Source organism: Gossypium hirsutum, chromosome A13, assembly GCF_007990345.1.
Source record: "Gossypium hirsutum isolate 1008001.06 chromosome A13, Gossypium_hirsutum_v2.1, whole genome shotgun sequence".
In the NCBI taxonomy this organism is placed as follows: domain Eukaryota; kingdom Viridiplantae; phylum Streptophyta; class Magnoliopsida; order Malvales; family Malvaceae; genus Gossypium; species Gossypium hirsutum.
Genome location: NC_053436.1, coordinates 7,213,613 through 7,237,369, shown reverse-complemented (window position 1 = coordinate 7,237,369; position 23,757 = coordinate 7,213,613). Strand labels below are relative to the sequence as shown.

General features: G+C 33.6%; 3 protein-coding genes across 5 annotated transcripts; all 3 read right to left on the bottom strand.

Moving 5' to 3' along the window:
• Nucleotides 1–4,237: 4,237 nt before the first annotated feature.
• LOC107955739 (uncharacterized) lies at nucleotides 4,238–5,470 on the bottom strand. The gene is made up of 2 exons (XM_016891548.1): nucleotides 5,236–5,470; nucleotides 4,238–5,103 (listed from the first exon to the last, which is right to left on the bottom strand). The coding sequence occupies exons 1-2, from the start codon at nucleotides 5,468–5,470 to the stop codon at nucleotides 4,238–4,240; spliced, it is 1,101 nt and encodes a 366-aa protein (XP_016747037.1).
• Nucleotides 5,471–10,607: 5,137 nt separating this feature from the next.
• On the bottom strand, nucleotides 10,608–10,961 carry LOC107956434 (protein PELPK1). The gene has a single exon (XM_016892110.2). It carries the CDS (start codon nucleotides 10,959–10,961, stop codon nucleotides 10,608–10,610), a length of 354 nt encoding a protein of 117 aa, XP_016747599.1.
• A 1,449-nt stretch (nucleotides 10,962–12,410) lies between these two features.
• Nucleotides 12,411–17,977, bottom strand: LOC107944634 (2-oxoglutarate-dependent dioxygenase 19). 3 transcript variants are annotated; one of them, XM_041084669.1, is made up of 5 exons: nucleotides 17,503–17,977; nucleotides 17,187–17,414; nucleotides 16,012–16,048; nucleotides 12,951–13,241; nucleotides 12,411–12,807 (listed from the first exon to the last, which is right to left on the bottom strand). In XM_041084669.1, the coding sequence occupies exons 1-5, from the start codon at nucleotides 17,562–17,564 to the stop codon at nucleotides 12,556–12,558; spliced, it is 870 nt and encodes a 289-aa protein (XP_040940603.1). In that variant the 5' UTR covers nucleotides 17,565–17,977; the 3' UTR covers nucleotides 12,411–12,555. The 3 variants fall into 3 exon arrangements, with proteins under 3 accessions (XP_040940603.1, XP_040940602.1, XP_040940601.1); XM_041084668.1 differs by having other exon boundaries at nucleotides 16,012–16,027; nucleotides 17,187–17,435; nucleotides 17,558–17,954; XM_041084667.1 differs by having other exon boundaries at nucleotides 17,187–17,435; nucleotides 17,558–17,950.
• Between the last annotated feature and the right edge of the window lie 5,780 nt (nucleotides 17,978–23,757).

Genomic DNA, 23,757 nt, shown 5'->3' with positions numbered 1-23,757 from the left:
TACCATTTTCCCAAATTTCACCCAATCTTAAATTGATAATTTCATTCAATTTATTAATTTAGATAATAAAACAATTTATTCCCTTCAATTTAGTCATTTTCAACATTTTTACAAAATTACCCCCTAAAGTTTTACTTTTATTCAATTTAGTCCATGAGCTTAAAACATGCAAATTAGCCATGCTAACTGAATATTCATATATATTTTTCCTCCTCCTCCTCTCCATTCCACATCCTTAATGTATATAACATTCTTGTAAGTACGATTTCACAATTTACTTATTAATGCTCACATAAAGCTGTTCACACGAGTCATAGTCACTCAATTATTTATAATTCGAGCTACAGAGCTCAAAATTAAGATCTGTAAATTTTCCCTAAAACTACACTCACATATCATTCCACCGTAAAATTTTTAGAATGTTTGGATTAGCCAATTAGTACAGTTTATTCATTTAAGTTTCCCCTGTTTCACCATCCACAGTTCTGACCTCTCTTCACTAAAAATTAATTATATCACAGTACAAAACTCGGATAATGTTTCAATTGAGTTCTATTGAAAATAGACTCATTAATAATTCTAAGCATATAAATTTGAGACTCTAATTAATTTTCTCCAATTTTTAGTGATTTTCCAAAGTCAAAACAGGAGAACCCGAATTCATTCTAACCTTGTCTCACAAAATTCATTATATCTCATAATTTACAAATCCATTGCTTACACCGTTTCTTCTATGAAAAACTAGACTCAATAAGCTTTAATTTAATATTTTATTCATCTTCTAATTAGATTTTTAAAATTTATGGTGATTTTTCAAAGTTAGTCTACTGCTGCTGTCCAATATTGTTTTAGTTCAAGATGTTTATTACCATTTTTCCTCTAAATTTCACAGGTCATACAATTTAGTCCTTGCTCAATTAGTCCATCTATTAAGCTAATTTTTCTCAATTAACATTTTATTCCATCATTCTAAACTATTACACAACCTTTGAAAATCAGAATTTTAACACTAAACCTTAATTCACAACTTTTTCACAATTAGGTCCTAAAATCAATTTCTATTGAAATTACTTGATAAAATCATCAAACAACAAAATCAAAGCTTCAAATTCATTTTATTTCATCATAAACAGCTAACACTTATCAATGATAGCTTTTAATTCTGTTCATAAAATCAAAAACTAATGAATTAAAAACTTGTACCTAATTATAAAAGTCACAAAAACATAAAAATCTCAAAGAAAAGGGCAAGAATTGAACTCACATATGTCAAAGTATGAAAAACCAGCAGCTTTCAGACCTCCCATGGCGTTTTTGCTGAAGAAAAATGATGATATCTCTAGATTTTTTCAAATTTGTCTTGTTTTATATGTTTAATTTGCAAAATTTCCCATTTTGCCCTTGTTTCTCCTTGTCTTTTTTGCTGATTTTCTTGCCCAACCGTCCAGCCCATACAATTTGGGTCCAATTTTCTTTTAAATCCCTCCTTTTTAATTACTTAAACTATTTAATCACAATTTAATAAATTTCGTACTATTTTCAATTTAGTCCTTTTTAACTAATTGACTAACCAAACGTTAAAATTTTCTAACGAAACTTTAATACTAACTTAATAACGCTCCATAAATATTTATAAAAATATTTATGGCTCGGTTTATAAATCTGAGGTCTCGATACCTCATTTTTAACCAAATTTATCTGATTAATTCTTTTAAAATCGCAAAATTCACTAATTAAAAATAATCTTTTAAGTTCGCGCTTGGCCTATAATTATTATTTGTTAAAATTTATAAACTTACTCGTCGGATTTAGTGATCTCGAATCACTGTTTCCGACACCACTGAAAAATTTGGCTGTTACAACTCTCCCCCTTTAGGGATTTTCGTCCCCGAAAATCTTACCAGAAAAAGTTACTTTCAATTCTAAGGAAAAACTTCCACAAAATTTCTCAGAATCACAACCGAATTAATCTCAAACATCTCTTCCTAATAACCTTTAGACTATAACATACAGTGTCGAAGCATATCATCAAAATCTCACTTATTCCCTCATAATTACAACTCTGGTAAGGGGGTGAGGTCGTAAAGCCTCTAACTTAACTCTCATAACTACACACATATGACTTGACATTCATACATAACATCATCCTTTTCACATAATTCACTTCAAGAAAATTTATACACTTATATAGTCTATCAATATTTTCTGCCATCGACAATTTCAAACAATGAATTCACTTAGTTTAGCTCAATATCAACAATTAATCAATTTCAATCTTTTAAGTCCATTTATCACTTACCATTCTTAATCAATTTAGGGAACCATTTCGGAATTGAGTACTTCGTTTTCATCATGCCATAGTAAAATTATGGTCTTGTACATAGTCACATATCACACACCGTAGCCATAGCCCAACCATGGTCTTACACGAATCACATATCACACTGATGCCATATCCCAGATATGGTCTTATACGGAAGCACATAATCACATATCTCTGATGCCATAGCCCAGCTATGGTCTTACACAGATCACATATCACATTGATGCCATGGTCCAACCATGGTCTTTTCCGTCAATTCGTCTTAGCCACTGAACGAAAGTACTCAAATCCGTTGTTCCACTTAATTTGTACTTTTATTCAAATATCATTTTACAACTATCACAGTTTAATGACATTCATATGCAATAATATATTATATCATTCATGAAATTTTCATATCACAACATTAAATTTAGCCATGTGAACTTACTAATCATACTTATTCAACCAAGTGTACATAAACACACACTTATTCTTTTTTGAATAAAATTTACTTAATCAAACATGTTAGGCACATAACATCGTTTCTGCAGTCTTGGGCTCTATACAAGATGCCGTTTCTAGCAGCTGCTAGGCACCAACCATATTCGTGGCCACTTATAAATAGGTAAAAACAAAATTATACTTAACATTTAACGACTCATAAGTGTGGATAATATTTTTCAAAGTTTAACTACCAACGTGTTTATTTCGATTTCATATGGGCGACGTCTCCGGGAATTGGTGCAAGCCAGACATTAATCATTTACCATTAAATGATAGAGGCGTACGCCGGAGAGAAAGCAATATATATTAATATAGTTTAAGTAACGTTTATTTAACTTATCCACTTACAGTATGTGATGTGAATTGACTCATTATGTTATATTGTGCAGTTCTTGTGGAAGCCGTATTCTGCAGTAAACATTGCAACCCCTATTCCTCAGAGGGTTCACGCTGAAGCTCGTATGTGGTGCATTAACACGCCGGTGCTCAACTTCTTAACTGTTGAGTGGTACAACGGTGATCGAGTTATGCGACAATTTGGGTATAAACAATTTGTGCCGGTCGAGCCACAACAGTTTGCTGATGTCCACGGTAAAACCATGCAGGGGAGACATACATTAAATTGGAGCGTGGAACATCAATGTTATGTAGCACTATAGAATACCCGGTACAACAGGCGGCCTGAGATACACTCCTGCATATTTGACTTCAGTCCCTCGACTGAATATATGCAGTGGTACATGAATCGATGGCGAGTTTATTTATATGGTGGACAACTTATGATAGTACCAGGTCACGGCTACAGACGTGGAAATCAACCTACGGTGGAGGTAGAGGATCAACATATAGCGGAGCCCGACTCGGAGGACCAAGTTTTAAACACATTAGAGCAATGGGTTGACACTTTTTATGATGAGTCCCAGAGCAGTTCATATAACCCGGACATAGGTGGTTCGAGTTCATATCACCCGGACATGGGTGGTTCAAGTTTATATCACCCGGATATAGGCGGTTCGAGTCTAATTGACCTAGAGCGACCACCGACATCAATTGATATGTTTGGTAATAACATGTACTCCACCCCGCCTCAGGCCACGATCGACCCAATTGCCAATCCTTCAGATGTGTACAATACACCTCAACATCCACCCCGTCAACGAAGGCCCGTAAACCGTTATACCCTGAACGATGATACCACTCCTGGTTCTTTCCAATTTTAAGTTATGTAAATTTCAAGTATTATGTGATATTGTTGTATTGGTTTAAGGTTTCATAACTTATATATTAGTGTTTTTTTATTTAATTTATTATAAAATATTTTAAAGTATTAAAAGTTGCAACTATTAATTTTAAATATAATTTTAACACTAAGTAATACAAACTTTATTTCTAAAAGATCATAATATAGACAGACCTCAGTTACAACATTTAATTTCTTTCAGACCGTGAAGATTGGCTAGTGTAGACGTTTCCATAGGGACATTTGCTCCGATTGTGGCCAACAGTTCTACATATGGTGCAACGCTTTGGATCGACTTGTTCTCTTACATCTATGTCTTTTCGAATCCTCGTTATTGTCAGTCTACCTTTGACTCTCGTACGTAGTGGCCGATCAGGCAACATCTCGAATATAGGCGATTGCACTTCCCATGTTGATATATCCCTTAATACAGGGAACTCGTTACCCCAAATACGCAACGTACGTTCAAGTGTGCATACATCATCAATATATTGTTCGACATTCAAACTATAGGTAGCACAAGCTGCAACCACATGCGCACACGGGTACCGTAGTGCTTGGAACATCCCGCACTCACACCACCTGTTTCGGAGATCAACTCCATAGGACCGTGGCGAGATCCCTAACCTACGACTGATATACACTGTCACTCGAAAAGTTTCCAAATTTCGAGAATATAGTTCTACATTCATCAACTTAGCCCTTTGAGTGTTATCTTTCATGGCATCTCTGATTTTTTCGACGTACACGTGTCCTGCCTCTAACTGTTTTGCTTGTTTCAACCCCATTTTTGGCATTAAGGTTGCTAACCTGTAAAATATGGCTGAAAAAACAGCTGAAATTGGCAAGTGACGCGTACGCCTTAAGATGGAGTTAAAGGCCTCAACAAGGTTAGTTGTCATATGGCCATAATGGTACCCATCGTCAAAACATTGAGCCCATTGCCACGGCTCCATGCTACTCAACCACTGTATAAGAGAAGGTTTGCAGCCCGCCATATCAGTCTCTAACCTCGCCAACTTATGTCTAGATCGGTGTGGTTCCAACTCGTACCCTATGTATATATTCCGATAAAATGCGTTAAAATTAGGAAATGGACTAGAAATAATTACAAATACGAATTTAAATACGATATTTTTACCCATGTTGACAATTCATTTGCGCCAGTCTTTGTTCTTATACTCACTGTGGAAGTTCACAGCGATGTGACGAATACAATAGACAAACCTCCATAGAACCTCCGATTGCCGAATTGCAGCAACAAGACCCTTCGATCTATCAGATATAATGCAAATGTTGTCTTGCCTGACAACATGTCTCCGTAAGTTTCGAATGAAATATGCCCATGATTCAGAGTTCTCCGACTCTACGATGGCAAAAGCGATTGGTAGTACATTTCCATTACCGTCTTGTGCAACCATAATCAGAAGTATCTGCGTGTATTTTCCATAAAGCCATGTTCCATCAACTTACACTACCGGTTTGCAGTGGGAGAAGGCCCAAACACATGGATTGAAAGTCTAGAACAGTCGACGAAACACTCTTTTTCACAGTTCCAATTCTCCATTAGGGCCTCTATAAGGCAAAGTTTGCAAGTCCACAACAGTTCCTGGGACATACTCTACCATTGCTGAAATCCAACTCTGAAGTTCATTGTATGACTCATCCCAATCGCCGTACAATTGTTGCATGGCCATTTGTTTCGCCCAGCACGCTTTCCTGTATGACACTTTGTACTAAAATCGAGCTTGCATGTCTGCAATCAATATCGACACAGGAATGATTGGGCTATCTTTCACCAGTGGCATAATGCAGTTGCAAATACTTTTGGCATCCAATTTTCGGTGGTCTTGAGACATGCGTGCGACAGTACATGTATGACGCCCTTCTAATTTTCGTATTTGCCACTGTTGAGTCCTCTGTATAAATGCAGCACGAACTCGCCAACCACACCCATTGTCGGCTCTCCAACATTCCCTAACGTATAATGTCAGTGTAGATTTGGCAACCTTGTAATCAATCGACAACTTCATGCTGTATTGTTTGATGGTAAACACACAATCCGCCTTGTTCTCGAACTGTTGCCCAACGAACAACTCGTTGAACTGTGAATTTGATGCCAATCTATGAGTAGGTACTATATCAGCGTACTCAGGGAACTCGGATGCATGCGCTGCATCTGGATCTACGTTCAACATGTTGCCCCCAAGTTCATTTCGTAAAATAATACCATGACTTGGGTTACAGAATGAAGGGCCGTGAACATCTTCAACCTCCTCCGGGCCTTCATCATCGATATCATCCGGAACCTCATCAACATCGGGGTCACTAAAATCTTCAACGTCTTGATCAGAATCTTCACCATTATTGGACATTTCTCTGACATTTGTCTCAGTACTTATTATCACCTCTGGATGTATTTGTAGACGGGGACCGAGGGTTGGGTTGTTGTACGAACTCCCACCATAATTAGGAATTTTGGGTATCTGCGACGTTCCACCGCATTCTAATTGGCCTATCCATCCAACATTAAGATCAAAATCAAATTCGCGATGTTGACTTATTGGGCTAACATTCTCAATAGGCTCTAAGTCTGCTAACTCAGCAAATAATTCAACTGGTTGGGGGTTCACACTCTCATTGGACTACCATATTTCCATCATAGTGCCCAAGTCATCATCATCTAACAGTTGCATCGCACAAAATTTGAACGGATCTATAGAGATTGGAAACTTGTAAAATAATTCAGACATCGCCCTTCCACAACGGATAGCTATTTTCGCACTGATCTTCCTTTTCATTTCCGCTAGCTTCACATTTTTTTTGAATCGCAAACCTACTCTTTGCCGGGCTTGAAATACACAGCCAATATCACCTTCTACAATTTCACCATCAAAAACAACATACACCAAAAACACCTCATTATTCATTTTTAACAAATTTTTTGAACTTTTCCACTTAACACAACAACTACACCACTCTATATATAGAAGGGAACCAAGAGGTGGAGCCATAAAGAATGGCTCCACCAAAATACTGTGATTTTTTAAAGTATAGGGGCCCCGTAGCAATTTTGCCATTTCCTGGTGGAGCCAAATAATTTGGCGCCACTAGTTTTCAAGTCTGACAGCCAACTTATTTGTTTCAGCCTTTTTTTTTAAGTTTTGACTTTCTTTTTTCTTTTTTAAGTCCTTATTTATTTTATTTATTTCAAAAAACTTGAAATGTATTTTTTAAAAATGTTTTATGATATATTTTTTATAAATATTAAAAATATATTTTCAATTATTTTTTAAATATTAAATATATTTTTAATATTATAAAACATTTAAAATTATTTAAAATATTTTTTAATATTTTAAATTATTTTAAATATTTTTTAAAATTTTACATAGAATTTTGAAATTTATAATTTTTATTTATTTTTAAAAAAATTTAACATTTTTTAAATTTTTTATACAAATTTTATTTAAAAATTTAAATGTTTAAATGTTTTATATTATTAAAAAATAAAAACAAATAATAAATTTGAAAGATCATATCTTTAAATTATTTTAATATTTTATATTATTAAAAATATGGTTAATATTTAAAAAATAATATTTATAATTTTCAAAAATTAATTTGAGAAATATACATTTAAAATTTAAAAAAAAAACTCTAAAACTGATATTTAAAATTTTAACAAATATATATTATAGAACATTTCAAATATACATTACAAACTCTTAAAAATTAATAATAAGAAATAAATAAATTAAATAAACTAAAATAAAATAACAAAAAAATTATAAAATCTTAATTTAAAAATTCTATGTAAAATTAATAATATATTAAACATACATTTCAAATAGTATAAAACTTATAAACAAAATACAATAAGAAAATAATATAAAACTTAAAAAAGAAAAAAAATTAAAGAAAAAGACAAAATCTATGAAAAACTAATCTAAAATTTAATCTGAAATGTATAATAAAAATAAATAAAATAGATAAACAAAATAAAATAAGAAAAAAAATTAGACTTCAAAAAACTAAAAAAAAAGAAAAAATAATTATTTTTTTAAAATTTTAAAAATTAATTTGAAAAATACTTTTTTAAAATTTATAAATAATTAATTTCACAAATATATATATAAAGTTAAAAATATTTTTAAAAATAATAATTAAAATTTTTAAAAAAATATTATAAAACATTTTAAATATATATTACAAAATTTTTAAAATTAATAATATAAATTAAATAAGTAAAATAAATTAAGAAAATAATATAAAACTCAAAAAAGAAAAAAATCTAAGAAAGAGACAAAAAGTAAAAAAGTAAAAAAAGTAAAAAAAAATATAAGAACCTGATAAATCAGAAAAGTGGTAGCGCCATTTAGAATGGCTCCACTCAGAAATGGAAAATTTTTTTAAGTCTCTCGTTTTTCCAGACTTTTTAGTATTTCCCTAGTATTTTATACTGATGGCGCCATTCAACATGGCTCCATCAAAAAATAATTTTTTAATACCCCTGACTGACGTGACAAAGTGGTGGCGCCATATCATATGGCTCCACCACTTTTTACTGTAAAAAATAGGTTATTTTTTTACATAATTAAAAAGGTGAGTTATTTTGATAATTAATTTATTTTTTAGGGTTACTTTTATAAAAAAAAAAAGTCAAAATATTTTAAAAGTTGATTACATGAATTAACTTGTTGGACATTAATCTACATGACCTTTTAGTTGTGCATATTTATTTGGTTTTGGATCAGGTTAATTTAAATTAAGTTAATTAATATTTTAAAATTTTTAAGTTATTTTGGATTTGAGTCAAATCATTATAGGTTTGGATTGGTTTGAGTTATGGTTACTTGTTCTATTTATTTTGAACTCTAATCATTTTAACTTTAAGTTATTTAGAATTAAATCATTTTAAATATAAATTGTTTTGAATTCAAATTAATTTAAGTTTATGTTGAAGAAGTTAAAATTGTTAAGCTTTTACGGTGAAATTAGATAGGATCAAAGTCAAAATTGGCATTGTTACCTTCTTGTTTAACTTACCATTGGTATTGGGCTGCCTACAAGCAAAAATATATATATATATTGAAAGTTAGAACTCTCAAAATAATATTAGTTAGAAACAACAAATAAGATAATATTGGTGAGTTTATATTGGTCTAAGATCCAATTTGATTTTTATATATTCCTTATTTTATTTAATTTTTTAATTCATATCTCAAAAGTAAAATAAATTGTTAACTTGTTTCTTCCAAAAAATTTACTCAATTATTAAATTTGATTTCTCATTATAGATACTTTTATACCAACACTAACAAAATGTATTGATATAGGCTCATCATATATTAATAGATGAGTAAAATGTTGGTATAAATTAGTGTTGTTTGAACTGGATTGGTCGATTGGACTAAGAATTGATCGAGAGATTAATATGGAGAGTGACTTTGAACCGATTAGATCGAGAACCCATACGAACCGATTGAACTGGTTAAAAAACTGGTTGAATCGGAATTTAAAAAAATTTACTTTTAATTTTTAATCATTTTTAATCGAACCAGTTTAACCAATTGGATTGAACGAAAGGGTAGTCTAATCGGTTCGATCATCGATTTGATTTAAGAAAACATTGATATAAACCTATTTATACTTACGGAATTAGATCTTCAATAAAAGTATGCATTGGTATATGGCAATTTATTTATAATGTAATGACCTTCATTATGATTCAGTATAATATATTTTCTTATATTATTTAATTTAAATATAATATAAGTATTTTTATAAATTTAATGTTTAATTATAGTTTAACTCAAATATAATTTAATTATTTCTTATTTATTTATTTTTCATATATATATATTTTTAATTTAACATCCTTAATAGTGATTTTCGATTTTGATCTCACTAGTAGTGTTGCGCTTGAATTTAAATATATACTATAAGGTTGATTTTAATTTCACTACTCTAATAACTAATCTCATTACTACTATTATTTTAGTCTTAGCGAAACCAACTTCACGGTTATCTCAACGGACCCACTCTTACAAAAATTGTCGATAAACTATTGCCTAGTGCCAAAGTTCCAGTAAGCATAAAGGTTCAAATCTAACAAAACACTCATCCTCTTGAACATTGAAAAATGTAAATTAGTTTAACCTCAAATTGTAGTTTATTGGCAAGGTGTTTATCTTCTTTAAGAATAATTTAGGTTAGTTTAACCTCGAGATAATTTGAGTTAGTTTAATCTTAAATTGTGACTTATTAGTCAAGTATTTACTTTCTCAAAGAATAATTTAAATTTGATTCAGCGTTGCATCATAATTAATTTATTTTGTCTATATTTATTGTTTCATTCTTATCTTAATTAGTTAATGAAAACATTATATATATAAAAAATAGGTATATAATCCAATAATAACCAAAATAAGTATCAAAGTACAGAAAATCATGGGAATTGGGGAATTCCCATTTATACAAAGCAATATAAGTGGTGGACAAAAAAAATAAGACTCTGGATTGGAATAGCCACCCATCACCTAGCGAAAGGGATTTTTAAGGACTAGAAGGAGAAGGTGGTGGAGAGAAGAATGGAATAGAGGGAATTGTAGTTGGGATTGTGGGAATCGAAGGCATGCTTGGTAGAGGGGGCAATGTGGCCCTTGGTACACTAGGCAATGTGGGCAAAGCAGACATGGTAGGAAGTGGAGAAAGCGCCCCAGGCCTTGGGAAAGATGGTATGGATGGCTGTGGGAGGTTAGGGATAGATGCGAATGGTGGGAGTGTGGTTGTAGGAAATGTTGGCATTGGAGGCAGTTGCTGAAGGTGACGAGCTGCAACCCCAACATCAATGCTTGCAAGCGACAGAGCCACGAAGAATCCCAAAGCAAAGCAATTGAAATAACCCATTTTGTCCAGAGATTTTGAAACTAATTATAAGCTGATGAAAGAAATATTTTGAGTGAGGAAGAGAAAGCATGGTGTTGGGGTTTATAAAGGCCTTGGAGCAGTGGGAATAGGCCACTCGAGTTGGTAATATTTGATCATGTATGTTTGGAATGGAGAAAACTAGGTCAATATTGAAGGTATTGGTAGGTCATCTTCTCATGGGATTTTGGAGTTTAAAATAGGTGAAATGCAGTAGTTGTGGTTGGCATGGAAGCTACCTCATGTAATGAAGTCAACCTCTTAATTAAATTAAGAATATGTCAAATAGTATACTTCGACTAACCTCTAAGTTAGCAAAGTTTCCCAAGCACGTTAGGCATGAGACGATAACTTTCAAAGTTGATTATATATATATATAGAATTAGAATTAGAGTATTCTCTATACCCTTTTACATTTATAAAATTTAATTTCTTTTTGAGATTCATAAATATTTTTCTCAACAATAATATATAAAGAAACTATGTATATACCTCTCAACTATACTTGTAAATTGAATGAGTTGAGTTAGATTTGGATTGGATTGATGTGGACCAAATGAATTTAATTTTAAAATTTTCACATGAAATGCCAATTTAATTTTGGGTCATTCGGTTTTGGCAATTAAGTTTTTCAAGTAAGTTATATTGGATTCAAATCATTTAGAGTTTATTCAAGTCATTTAAGGTTCAAATTATTTCAAGTTTGAATATTTTTTGTTTAAACTGTTAATTTTTTATAATAAATTGGATTGAATCGAGTTTAAGTTCAAATTAATCGAAAACTAAAGTTTAAATTAACAAGTCTGCCTCCGAGTTAAACCTACCATATTGCATTAGGCTGCCTACAAGCAAGAAGCAATTGGAAGTTGGAACTACCAATTGAGGTGGCAGTGATTTTGTCTGGGTTAGGTGAGAACATAAGTTAATAACAAAAAACACTATTTAGAAATGGTACAAGACAAGATTGGTGGGTTTTTTTCCTCAACTCTAATTTGTATTTTGTTATTTAATTTATTATATATATATATATTTCAATTTAATATTTTTTATAGTCATTTTTTATTTTGATATCATTGTTATTATTGCATTCTAATTCACATATTACAATATAGACTTTAATATCACGGTTACTGCAATTAATCTAATTATCATTGTTATTTTTAGACTCATCATCAATTTCAATGAACCTGCTCTTCTAAAAATTGTCAATAAGCTATCGAGAAAACTCTTTGAATAATGTTTAATTGGTTTCAAATTAAAAATTAGTAAGTTAAAATGTTGTATCATAATTAATTTATTTTTTGTCAATAAGCCAGCACTAGAAAAAGGATTGTGTGAAACAAAATTTTGTTATCTTAATAGCTAGTTATGAGTGAGGAAGAGAAAGCATGGTGTTAGGGATTATGTAGGCCTAGGAGCAGATCATAAATGTTGAAAAGGAGGAAATTTGGTGAATATTAAACGTTATAGTAGCTCACCTTCCTACGGCTATTGGAGTTTAGAAGTGGTGAAATGAAATACAGTTGTTGTGGTTGGTTCCTCATAAAATGAAGTCAGCCACTTAACTTAAATCAACTCAAACTCTGTTTCGTATACGTTCCAAGAAAGATTTCCCATTGAGCATGGTACCTTGTTGAAACTCCAAATATTCCTTATATTTCATAGCTCCATATGCTGGTGGATTCCCCACATTTTCCACCAACTTTGAATCTGGGCTAAAAATGGCATCCAATGCTGGTCCGTGGGGCACTGCTATGGATATCCTTACATCTCTGTTGTTCACGACAGCTCGATGGAGGACACTTTTGTACTTTCCGTTGCTCAAAATCTTGCATTAAAATAAACCGTCTCAAATTAAGCTTTGGATAAACTATGCATGATATGGCTACTATATATGAAGTAAATGTGAATCCTATCAACCAAAACAAAACAAGATGGGGATAAAAAGTGCGAGGGAATTTGGAGTTGTACCTCAATATGGTCGCCAATGTTGGCTAGAAATGAATTGGGGATAGGGTCTATATTCACCCATTTGCCTTTGTGTTGCACTTGAAGTCCCCCTATTTGGTTTTGGATTAAGAGGGTCAAAAGACCATGGTCCGAATGTGGAGGCAACCCCATTGCCAGCTCCGGCTGTGGACATGGCGGATACAAGTTTGCTGCAATCAGTTGCAGGCCATTCTCAGGGTTTAAGGTTTCATAAATGTAGTCCTTTTCTAGCCCCAGACTTTCAGATATTCCTCTTATTATTTCTCTGGCTACTTGTAACACCCCAAACCCGGCCCAGACGTTATGACCGGATCCAACATGCCATATCGAAGTGTTCAAAACATTTTATATTATTGGTCCAGAAAAACTTAGTGTTTTAAAAGATAATTTCATTATAGGTTAAAGTGAATGGAAGCTGTGCACCAGGTAGGAAATCAGAAAAGAGGTGGTGAGTCCATCGGACTACTTAAGTACCAAGCTCCCTTTAGATCCAATCCTAGACATGCATACCGCCATTGCCACACCTTAACGTCATGGATATTTCTAGGAAACAGATTTGATTAAGTCATTTTTAGGAAAAGTGATTAATTTTAGAAAATACTTTCATTGCGGAAGCTTTATTTGTTGTCGTGTTATTTTGAAATCAATTGTTGTTTTTGAAAACGCGCTCTAAAGCTATCCAATTTCAACAGTTAAAATAAGTAATACCTATCTTAGTAATACATATTAAAACCATCAAAAATAATTAAGCGGCCTTATTACATTTAAAAACCCAAAACTTCAAACGTAAATAAAAGGATGTCCAGTTCACCAGAAGAAAATCAAACTTTCAAAACGGGTGGCCACTCCGAATTCCCTCACAGCTCCAAGCCCACTATGGTTGGGGATTTCCTGCGTGGATGAAAATAAAAGGGGTGAGTTTGGGGAAACTCAGTATGTAAGGAAAACCCATTCAAAGCCCAAGTCAGCTCAAGCCTATTGGGCCTAAGCCCATTCAGGTAACAGTGGTACTAGGCCAGAGCCCTTTTCAGATTACAATAAACTGGGCCTTAGCCCCTTATTCAGATAACAGTATGGCCCATAGGCCCATTTCAAAATACATGCAACATCAGTAAACATATGCAAGCCCATTTGGGGAGACTACTCAACCCACCAACCACTACACTCCACCCGTACCAGCCATACACTCCATGTGGGGAATAGCTCAACCCACCCAACCCAACACTCCACAGTTGCAGCATTGCTGCTCAGTTAACAGTAAATTGAGGCAAAGCCTCCAGTACGTGGACAAACCACTTTCAGTACTTCTTCCGTCAATATCCCAATCCCATGCATCAGATAATAACAACATGGCATGCAGTAAATAACAACAGTCAAACATGCATTTAGGTCAATTTAACCCTAGGGGTATTTCGGTAATTTATCTACTAGGAGTAAAACTGTAAATTTTTCAGTTTTAAAAGGTATTTCAGTAATTTATCTATTTTAGGGTTTTTCATGCATATTCCTACCTTTCATGTACTACAGAATCACGTACCTAGGGTTCTTACCGAATTGGGCCCGTTGGCCCATCATTCCAATTTTGGCCCATTAAGCCCAAAAATATCGAGGGCACAGAAATCATGCACTTTGCAGTCCAAATTTTGCAGCTTACCAAAAACATTAATCGATTTAGCTCACAAGCATTCGCACACTCGCAAATCTACAAAATACTGGTTTTCGGCATTTCGGCTTTTCGACTTTTACCGATCCAGACTAAGAAAGAGGGTGTTTAGTTACACACCTATTTGCGACGATATGCTGACAAAATCCACACACGAACCGCCTACAATTGGATTACTAACACGTTAATCTAACTATCCAAATACAAACTACGTATTAACCCCTTACAATATTCGGCCAACCACACCTACAGATCATAGTAAGCTTATAAGAAAACAATAAGCAACTCATTAACAAATTTTTGTCAATGTTTACCACATAATCATAATTTCACTGCAAGCTGTCTTCCTGAGCAACAGTCACTAAATCATTTATAACTGGAGCTACGAAACTCCAAATCAAGTTTCGTTAATTTTCCTTGAAAATAGACTCATATATCTTCTATCCATAAAATTTTCGGAATTTTTGGTTCAGTCAATCAATACCAGATTTTTCTCAAAGTTTCCCATGTTTCACTGTTTGACTAATCTGACCACTCTTCATTACGAATCAAATTTCTCATTGTACAGAATTCAAAATATGTTCTCATTTATTCCATTTGAAACTAGACTCATTAAGCTTTAATTACATAATTTATGCAGCTTCTAACTCATCTCCCACAATTTATGGTGATTTTCCAAAGTCACGTTACTGCTGCTGTCCCAAGCAGATTTATTACCAAATCACTCTTTCACACGTAACTTGCATGCTTGTTATTTAAACATGTATATCACCAATCAATCATCACATACCTATGATTTTACTTAAGTATAATCTCCATTTCATCATTTTAAAGCACAACATGTTAGCTGATTTTTCCCTTTAACATCTAAGGCACATGCATGCTCATTTGTTTGGCTCAACTTCACCTATCTTCCATTTTTCATCAAAAGAACATGAAACAACAACCATTTCCTTCATTTTAATTCATGACTAAATGCTCACAACACAACTAAAAACCAAAATATGCTTCAAGAGTTAAGGTAGAATCAAGAAGAACTCATGAACATCAAGATAGAAGCAAACTACCATGAACTTACCTTCAATTTTCTTCCCCAAGTGACCGAACATTCAAGAGCTTTCTCCTCTCCTTTCTCTTCTCTAACATTAGGCTATGAAGAACAAAGATGGACAAAACTTTGTTCTTTTCACCCCTTTTTCTTTTAATAAAATTTCATATTTCATCCATTTAATTCTTTAATACAAAAGACATGAAATGCCCATCATGGAACATTTACCTAACCCATTATCATGGAACATTTACCTAACCCATTATCAATTTGTACCATGAATTATGGATATCAAGTGCTCATATCCATAGGATATGAAAATTTTACACTACTAGCCGGACTCTTTTGCTATATTCCAATGCAATTTCTCTGAAAAATTTAGGCAAATGCTGTTGTAATCTATGTTACGTACGCATATTCGAAAATGAGAATAAGATAATGTAGTTTTAACTTTATAAAAAACTTTTTTTTCAAAAATATTTGAATATATTGATATAGGATACATCCACTTACCTGACACTCTTACCGAATTGGAGAGGTTCCAACCAATGGCACCCCGGAAGCCGGAAGCATGGTCGAAAAGGAAGATGCTTTAGATAAAAATATAAGCTCGAAAAATGAGTTTAGATAAAAAAAATAAGGTTAATTTAAAAAACAAATCAGGCATCAAGTAAACTTTTTTGGCTTTGACCTAACCCAACCTAGCTTGAAGTTGAAGAAAAATTGTTGTTGACTTTTCATTGTTTTGCTATCACTACAGTATTCTATTGCTACTATTTTGTAATTATTGTTTGAATATGTATAACTATTGTTTTATTGTTAATTTTATTACTATTTTAGAGTCATTTTTTTATTAAATTATATTTATTTTAATGTTATTTAAGTATAATTTTTTTTAATTTGTTGAGATATGTTTATTTTAATGTTTTTAGTGCATGATGTATTATAGTTTTTAAATTTATTTTTATATAAAAATAATATAAAAAACTTAATACACGTCGAATTGAGTTCGAATTTTAACCTTTTTTTTATTCAAATTGGATTTAGACAAAATTTTAGACCTACTTTTTAAATTGAGTCGAACCTAGACCGATAAAATAGGCCTAAAATTTTATTACTAGGACATGATGAACTCTAGTTACACCCAACTCCAAATAACAATTAAGAGAATGAGTGCAATATTGAATGGGTCTACTTTTGGTATTATGCCCTCTACTATGCTAAAATATATTTTCTACACTTAAAAAAGTTATTGATAGGTCTAAATAATTGTTGATAGAAGTGATTAAATGAACTCTTTTAACAATCTTAAGTATTCAACTAAATTAGTGTAATAGAAAGATCACAACTAATAGCGGTTCGGTTATCTTATAATTATTATATGCCTTTCAATTTCATTTCTAAGTTTTCTAGTTTACCGTTAATGGGATTTTTGAGAGCTTGATAAAAAGTTTGTGAATACACTTTCTTAATGGGCAACGGAAGATAAATTTGAACAACAACAAACCTGAAGGAAGGAGGCTTGTTGGGTGAGTGAAACTCAGGGTGCTGAAATATCTTCACATAATCTCTCCAACATAAAATTTCATCCACTGATTCATTGAAACTGGTTCCGAATCTAATCGGATCCAACACATGTTTCCCACTAATTCCTCGCTTCTCTTCCTCCGGTAGCTCTAAAAATTCCCGGCAAGCCTCGATGATTGCCTTCATCATCCTCTCTGGCACCCCATGGCTGGTCACCAGAGAATATCCCCAAATCAAATACCAAAAACAAATGATCAATAAAACTAACATCGATGGAAGAAGAAACATATATATACCATGAAGAAGCCCCAGTCCCGGCAGGCTTTTCCGAGTTCTCGGATGGTTTTAGACCTTTCATCGGGAAGACTAGAGGTGAGGAGGGAGAAATCAATGGTGGGGATTGGTTCTTCCGTGTCTGAAACTGGTTCGTGGTAGGGTTGTTTTAGGAAGGTGTAAATGGAAGGGATGGAAGAAAGTCCGGGCGATTCGGATAGTGCTTTAACGGTTGTTAGCTTCCGTGGTGGTGGCGGTGGGTGAGTAAGAGATGGTTGTGACGGTGGAGAACCGGTCAGAGCAGTGGCGGCCATGGGGAGACTGACGAAGGCGACGGAGAGAGGCTGAGACAGGGTTCTTTGTCGGCGAGGGTGAAGTGGAAATGCATGGTGTGTTGATGTGTTGTTATTAATGGATGTTTGTGGGTGGCTGCCATAACTGTGTCCATTTCAGTACTAGTCGCATTAAATCATTGTTTCTCAAATTGGATCATCCATCTCATCAATGCTAACCATCTCAATTCCATTCCATTCAAATATGTTCATTTCATTTAATTTCGTTTAAAGTTTGTTGATAATTTGGTTATTATATAAATTAATAATATTATTATTATTTTAGTTTTATTATTTTAATATTTATATTTAATATCTTAACTATTAGAAATATATTATTTGCTCGGTTATTCTACGTGTATAAATTTTTAATTGTTTGTGAATATATTCATTTAATGTTCAAAATAAATTTATTTAATTTAATATAAAAATATATCATTTTAAATAAAATGAATATAAACACAATAATAAAGTTCTTAATAAAAAGAAACCAAACATGAACCACTTTAAAAAGAAATAAACTAAAGATATTTCATTCAAGCTCAATTCATTTTTTCGCTCTACTTATAGTATTTGCAACTATCTAATCCAAAAGTTAGAGTTTCAAATCCGAAATGACTCAAACATAAAATTATCCAAACCCAAAATTAACCCAAATTAAGAAAGATTTACTCATTTGCAAACAAATATTACACTAGAAATTAAATCCCTCTATTTCGTATATGTTCCAAGCAAGATTTCCCATCAAGCTTGTTGCTTTGTTGAAGCTCTACGTATTCTTTATATTTCATTGCTCGGTATGCCAATGGGTTCTAACCATCTTCCATCAGCATTGGAGCCAGACTCACGGCGGTGTCCGCAGCCCGTCCATGTGCCAGTGCTATTAATATCCTTACATCTTTATCGTTTACCACAACTCGATGGAGAACACTTCTTAAATTTCCGTTGGTCCAAATCTTGCATAAATTTAAAATCAGATCAGATCAATTAGGAGAAATAACGATTTAGTTGACATCAATTTTGGAAAAAAAAATTGAAAACCAATTATAGAATGAAAGGTCAATTTATGGATTTAGTCCTTCTACTATACTAAATCTATATTAACATGATGATGTGGGAAATTCTCATTTCAACATTTAAACAAAATAGTTGATGGTGTTAAACAACTTAATTAACTAATTATATTATAAAAATAGAAAGATGAAATTAAATCAAGTTAAAGAAGAGTGACTATAACCAAAAGTTGAAGATAAAAAAGCAGAATTTGGGAGTTGTACCTCAATATAGTCCCCAATGTTGGCTAGAAATGAATTGGGTGTTGTTCCAATAGGGTTGGAAGCGTGTAAATTATTGTACTAAAAAATCACACAAAGTTTAATTCCTAGGAAAGAAAGGTGGATCACAAGGATCTCTTAAGTACAAAGTCTTTCCTTAGTCAAAATATCCCTTCTGTCTTAATTTAATAGCACAATTAAATACTATTATTATACCCTCAAATATTGAAAAAAAATAGGACAACAAAAAACACAATAGTTTTAACAAGGTTCGGTAAATCATACCTACGTCCTCAGGCGCTAACACCAGATGATAACTTCACTATCTCCAAAATATTACAAACAAATAGAATTCCTTAAGAATTCTCAAATGGGAGAAGAGAGAAAACTAAGAGAGAAAAAATGGTTGGGATTTATTTGAAATGAGAGATAGGAAGGCTTATTTATAGTTGAAGTTCAAGGATCAAACCATAAATAGCCCATTATCTCAAGGACCAAAAAAGAAATTATCCCATGCCAATTTTTCCAAGTCAATTTTTCAGTGTCAAACCTGCACCCTGCACCTCCTATTTTTGACATTGCTAGTCAATATTAATGGCTTCCATAAATGTTAACAATCTCCACCTTGAAGATTTGATTAGAATAATCACATCTTCATACACTTCCTTCAACTCCCCAAATCTAATAAAGCTATCTTTTGTAGTGCCTCCAAATGCGCTCACGAGCGCCATACGCCTAAAGGTGATCGAATTCTCAGGATGTTAATCAAGTTCAAACAATGATTGAACTTGATTGTTGTTACCACCTTGGTCACCATATTTGTGAGATTATTTGCTGTCGAAATCTTCTGAAGTAGAATTTTTCATTTTTCAAAGACTTCCCGTACAAAGTGATATCTTACGTTGATATGATTGGTTCTTGAATGATAAACTTGATTTTTCGCTAAATGAATAGTGCTCTAATTGTCACAATATAGACTAATGTGACTTTGAACAACTCCCAAGTCTTCCAATAATCCATTAAGCCAAATAGCCTCCTTAACAGCTTTTGTAACTGTCATATATTCTGCCTCTGTAGTAGACACAACTACGGTAGACTATAAAGTAGACTTCCAACTCACTGGGTTTTAGCAAGAGTAAACAGATACCCCGTAGTTGAACGACATTTTTCTAAATCACCAGCAAAGTCAGAATCAACATATCCAACTACAAACTGATCAAGTGTTTCATCCTGCTCAAAAACTAAACCAACGTTTACGGTTTTTTGAAGATACCGTAGAATCCATTTCACGGCTTGTCAATGTCCTTTTCCAAGATCACGCATATACCTGCTCACAACTATAACAACTCGTGAAATGTTAGGCCACGTACACACCATTGCATACATCAAACTCCCAATTGCATTAGTATATGGGACTTTTGCCATATATTCTCTTTCTTCTTCTGTCTTCGGGGATAATTGAGCACTAAGTTTCAAATGAGAAGTAAGTGGGGTACTTACATGTTTTGTGTTTTCATTTACACCAAAACATTGTAATACCTTTTTCAAATATTACTTCTGATTCAAACAAAGCTTGCATCTCTGTCTATCTCTACTTATCTCTATAACAAGAATCTTCTTGGCCTCACCTAGATCTTTAATCTCAAACTCTTGATTCAACTGAGCCTTCAGCTTATCTATCTCTTTTTGGCTCTTCGAAGCGATTAACATATCATCAACATACAAGAGAAGATAAATGAAAGACCTGTCATGCAACTTCTGCAAATACATATAATTGTCATATTTGCTTCTTGTGTACTTTTGTCTTCTCATAAAGCTATCAAATTGCTTGTACCACTGCCTCGGGGATTGCTTCAATCCATATAGAGGTTTGTTCAACTTACAAACCCAATTTATACCATCAGCGTCTTTGTATCCTTCGGGCTGAGTCATATAGACCTCATCTTCTAACTCACCATATAAGAAAGCTATCTTTACATCAAGTTGAGCTAGCTCCAAATTCAACGGTGCTACCAAGGCCAACAAAATTCTAATGGAGGAATGCTTTACAACAAGGGAAAATACTTCATTGTATTCAATTCCCTCTTTCTGAGCGTAGCCTTTAGCTACCCATATTGCCTTGTAGCAAACATCTTTCTTGTTGGGAGATCCATCTTTCTTTGCAAATACCCACTTACATCCGATTGCCCTTTTACCTTTCGATAATTGCGCCAACTCCTAAGTATTATTCTTCTGGAGAGACTGCATTTTTTCGTCCATGGCGCTTTTCCATTTTTCACTTTCTAAGCTTTACATTACTTCTTGATAAGTGATAGGAATATCATCATCAATAACAGGAAGGGCGTAGGCCACCATATTAGTAAATCGAGCAAGTCTACAAATTTCTCTCCGTGGCCTTACAACTACAACTGGTTCTGGTGTACTCAATGATTCTTGAATCAGGACCTCTTCATCCTCTAATTCCTTTATTGTGGCTAGTGAATTAGACTTATCAACTGGGAAAATCCCCACATGCTCAAACTCCACCTGTTTTGGAGTACACTCCACCTGTTATGGAATACAGCTTGTCTGAATATCTTTATCTGGTACTTTTTTCAACAAGCAGATTCATCAAAGGTATATCTCTGCTACAGATCATTTTCTTTATGTCTAAACATCAAAGACAAAATCCCTTTACTTCAGAGGTGATTCCTATAAAGAGAGCTTTCTTTGCCCTCGGATCTAATTTTGACTCCTTTACATGGTAATATGTAGTGGATCCAAACACATGTAAGGAATCATAATCTATAGCCGATTTTCCAGACCATACCTCTATAGGAGTTTTCCTTTCTAATGCAGATGATGGTAAATTATTAACAAGATGGCCAGCGTATGTCACAACCTCAGCCCAAAATTGCTTGCTCAACCCAGCATTAGATAACATACATCGAAATTTCTCCAACAGTGTTTGATTCATACGCTCTGCCACTCCATTCTGCTGTAGTGTATCCCTAACTATGAAGTGTCGAACAATATCATACTCTTGGCACACATCGAAGAACGGATCACTTTTATCTCCCCTCCATTGTCCGTCCTAAACCGCTTGATTTCCTGGCCAGTCTAGTTTTCGATCATAGTTTTCTATTTAAGAAAAAATCCAAGCACTTCATCCTTAGTTCTCATGATATACACCTAAACTCTTCTACAAAAGTCATCAACAAAAGCAAAAAAGTAGTGTTTTCCTCCCAACGAAGGTGTTTTAGAAGGCCCCCACACATCTGAGTGAACATATTCCAAAATACCTTTTGTATTATGGATAGCGGCACTAAATCTCACTCTCTTTTGCTTTCCCAGAACACAATGCTCGCAAAATTTTCATTTGCAAGCCTTTGCACCTTTCAACAATCCTTGCTTTGCCAGAATTTGCAAGGATTTTTCACTGGCATGTTCCAACTTCATATGCCACAACTGCATTGAGTCCAATTCTTTGTTACCGGAAGCTGCAGCTACTGCTCCAATAACTGTACTACCTTGATAGTAATACAAGTTATTTTTCCTGATGCCCTTCAATATCACAAGTGCGCCAGATGTCACTTTCAAAACCCTATCTCTCATAATAACAACTAAACATTTGGATTCGAAGGCTCCTAATGAGATGAGATTTTTTTTCAAAATGGGCACATACCGAACATTAGTCAAACTTCTGGTTGATCCATCTTGATTCTTTAATTGGATTGAACCTATCCTAATAGTTTCACAAACATTGTCATTGCCCATATAAACAACTCATCCATTTAGTTCTACTAAATCAAAGAACCATTCCTAGTTAGGGGACATATGATAGGTACAACCCGAATCTAATATCCACTCATCTGAATGGAACGATGATGATGATGATGATGATGATGATGCAACCAGTGATAGTTCAGAGTCACTGGTATCATGCTTTGCAACACAAGCATCTGGAGCAGCTTTTCTTTTATTCTTCAGCTCTGGACAATTTTTCTTCTAGTGGTCTTTCTTATGACAAAAGGCACATTCATCTTTCCCGAGTCTGGACTTTGACTTTGATCTCCCCTTCTGAGCTTTTCTCCGAGTGTATGAACAACCTCGGACTACTAAAGCTTCTGTGTCTCTGAATGAGTTTTTCTTTTTGTCCTTCTTTCTCTGTTCATAACTGTATAAAGCCGCGCAAACTTTGCTCAGAGATATATCACTCTTCCCATGAAGTAAAGTAGTTTTTAAGAACTCAAACTCCTCAAGAAGTGACCCCAACAGCATCAAAGCCAAATCTTCATCTTTGAATGTCTCATTCCATATTCAGCAAATCAGTGACTAACTGATTAAATTTGGTGATGTAATCATTCATTGTGGTACCTGGGATAGTGAAACACAACAGTCTTTTCTTCACGTGGAGCTTATTCTGACTGTTTTTCTTCAAAAAAAATTCTTCAAGTGCCATCCACAACTTATTTACAGAAGTCTCCTTTGAAAAAGCATACTTATACTCTCGAGAAAGGCATGATCAAATTGTGCCACATGCCAACAGATTGATCGCCTTCCAATCTTTCTCCTATACATCATCTGGTTTCTTTTCATCAATGGCACTGTCTAGACCCTGCTGAAAAAAGGCATCTAGAACCTCACTTTGCCACATACCAAAATGGCTTGTGCCATCAAAGATCTCCACGGG

Excerpts from the sequence above, each read along its gene's own strand:
- LOC107955739 (XM_016891548.1), bottom strand. The coding sequence starts at position 5,470 with ATGGTTGCACAAGACGGTAATGGAAATGTACTACCAATCGCTTTTGCC. Across the intron at positions 5,104-5,235 it reads CATCGCTGTGAACTTCCACA|GGTACGAGTTGGAACCACAC; the intron begins GTGAGTATAAGA and ends ATATATACATAG.
- LOC107956434 (XM_016892110.2), bottom strand. The coding sequence starts at position 10,961 with ATGGGTTATTTCAATTGCTTTGCTTTGGGATTCTTCGTGGCTCTGTCG.
- LOC107944634 (XM_041084667.1), bottom strand. The coding sequence starts at position 17,793 with ATGGCCGCCACTGCTCTGACCGGTTCTCCACCGTCACAACCATCTCTT. Across the intron at positions 17,436-17,557 it reads TCTAGTCTTCCCGATGAAAG|GGGATATTCTCTGGTGACCA; the intron begins GTCTAAAACCAT and ends GTATTTGATTTG. Across the intron at positions 12,808-12,950 it reads ACATTGGCGACCATATTGAG|ATTTTGAGCAACGGAAAGTA; the intron begins GTACAACTCCAA and ends TTTTAATGCAAG.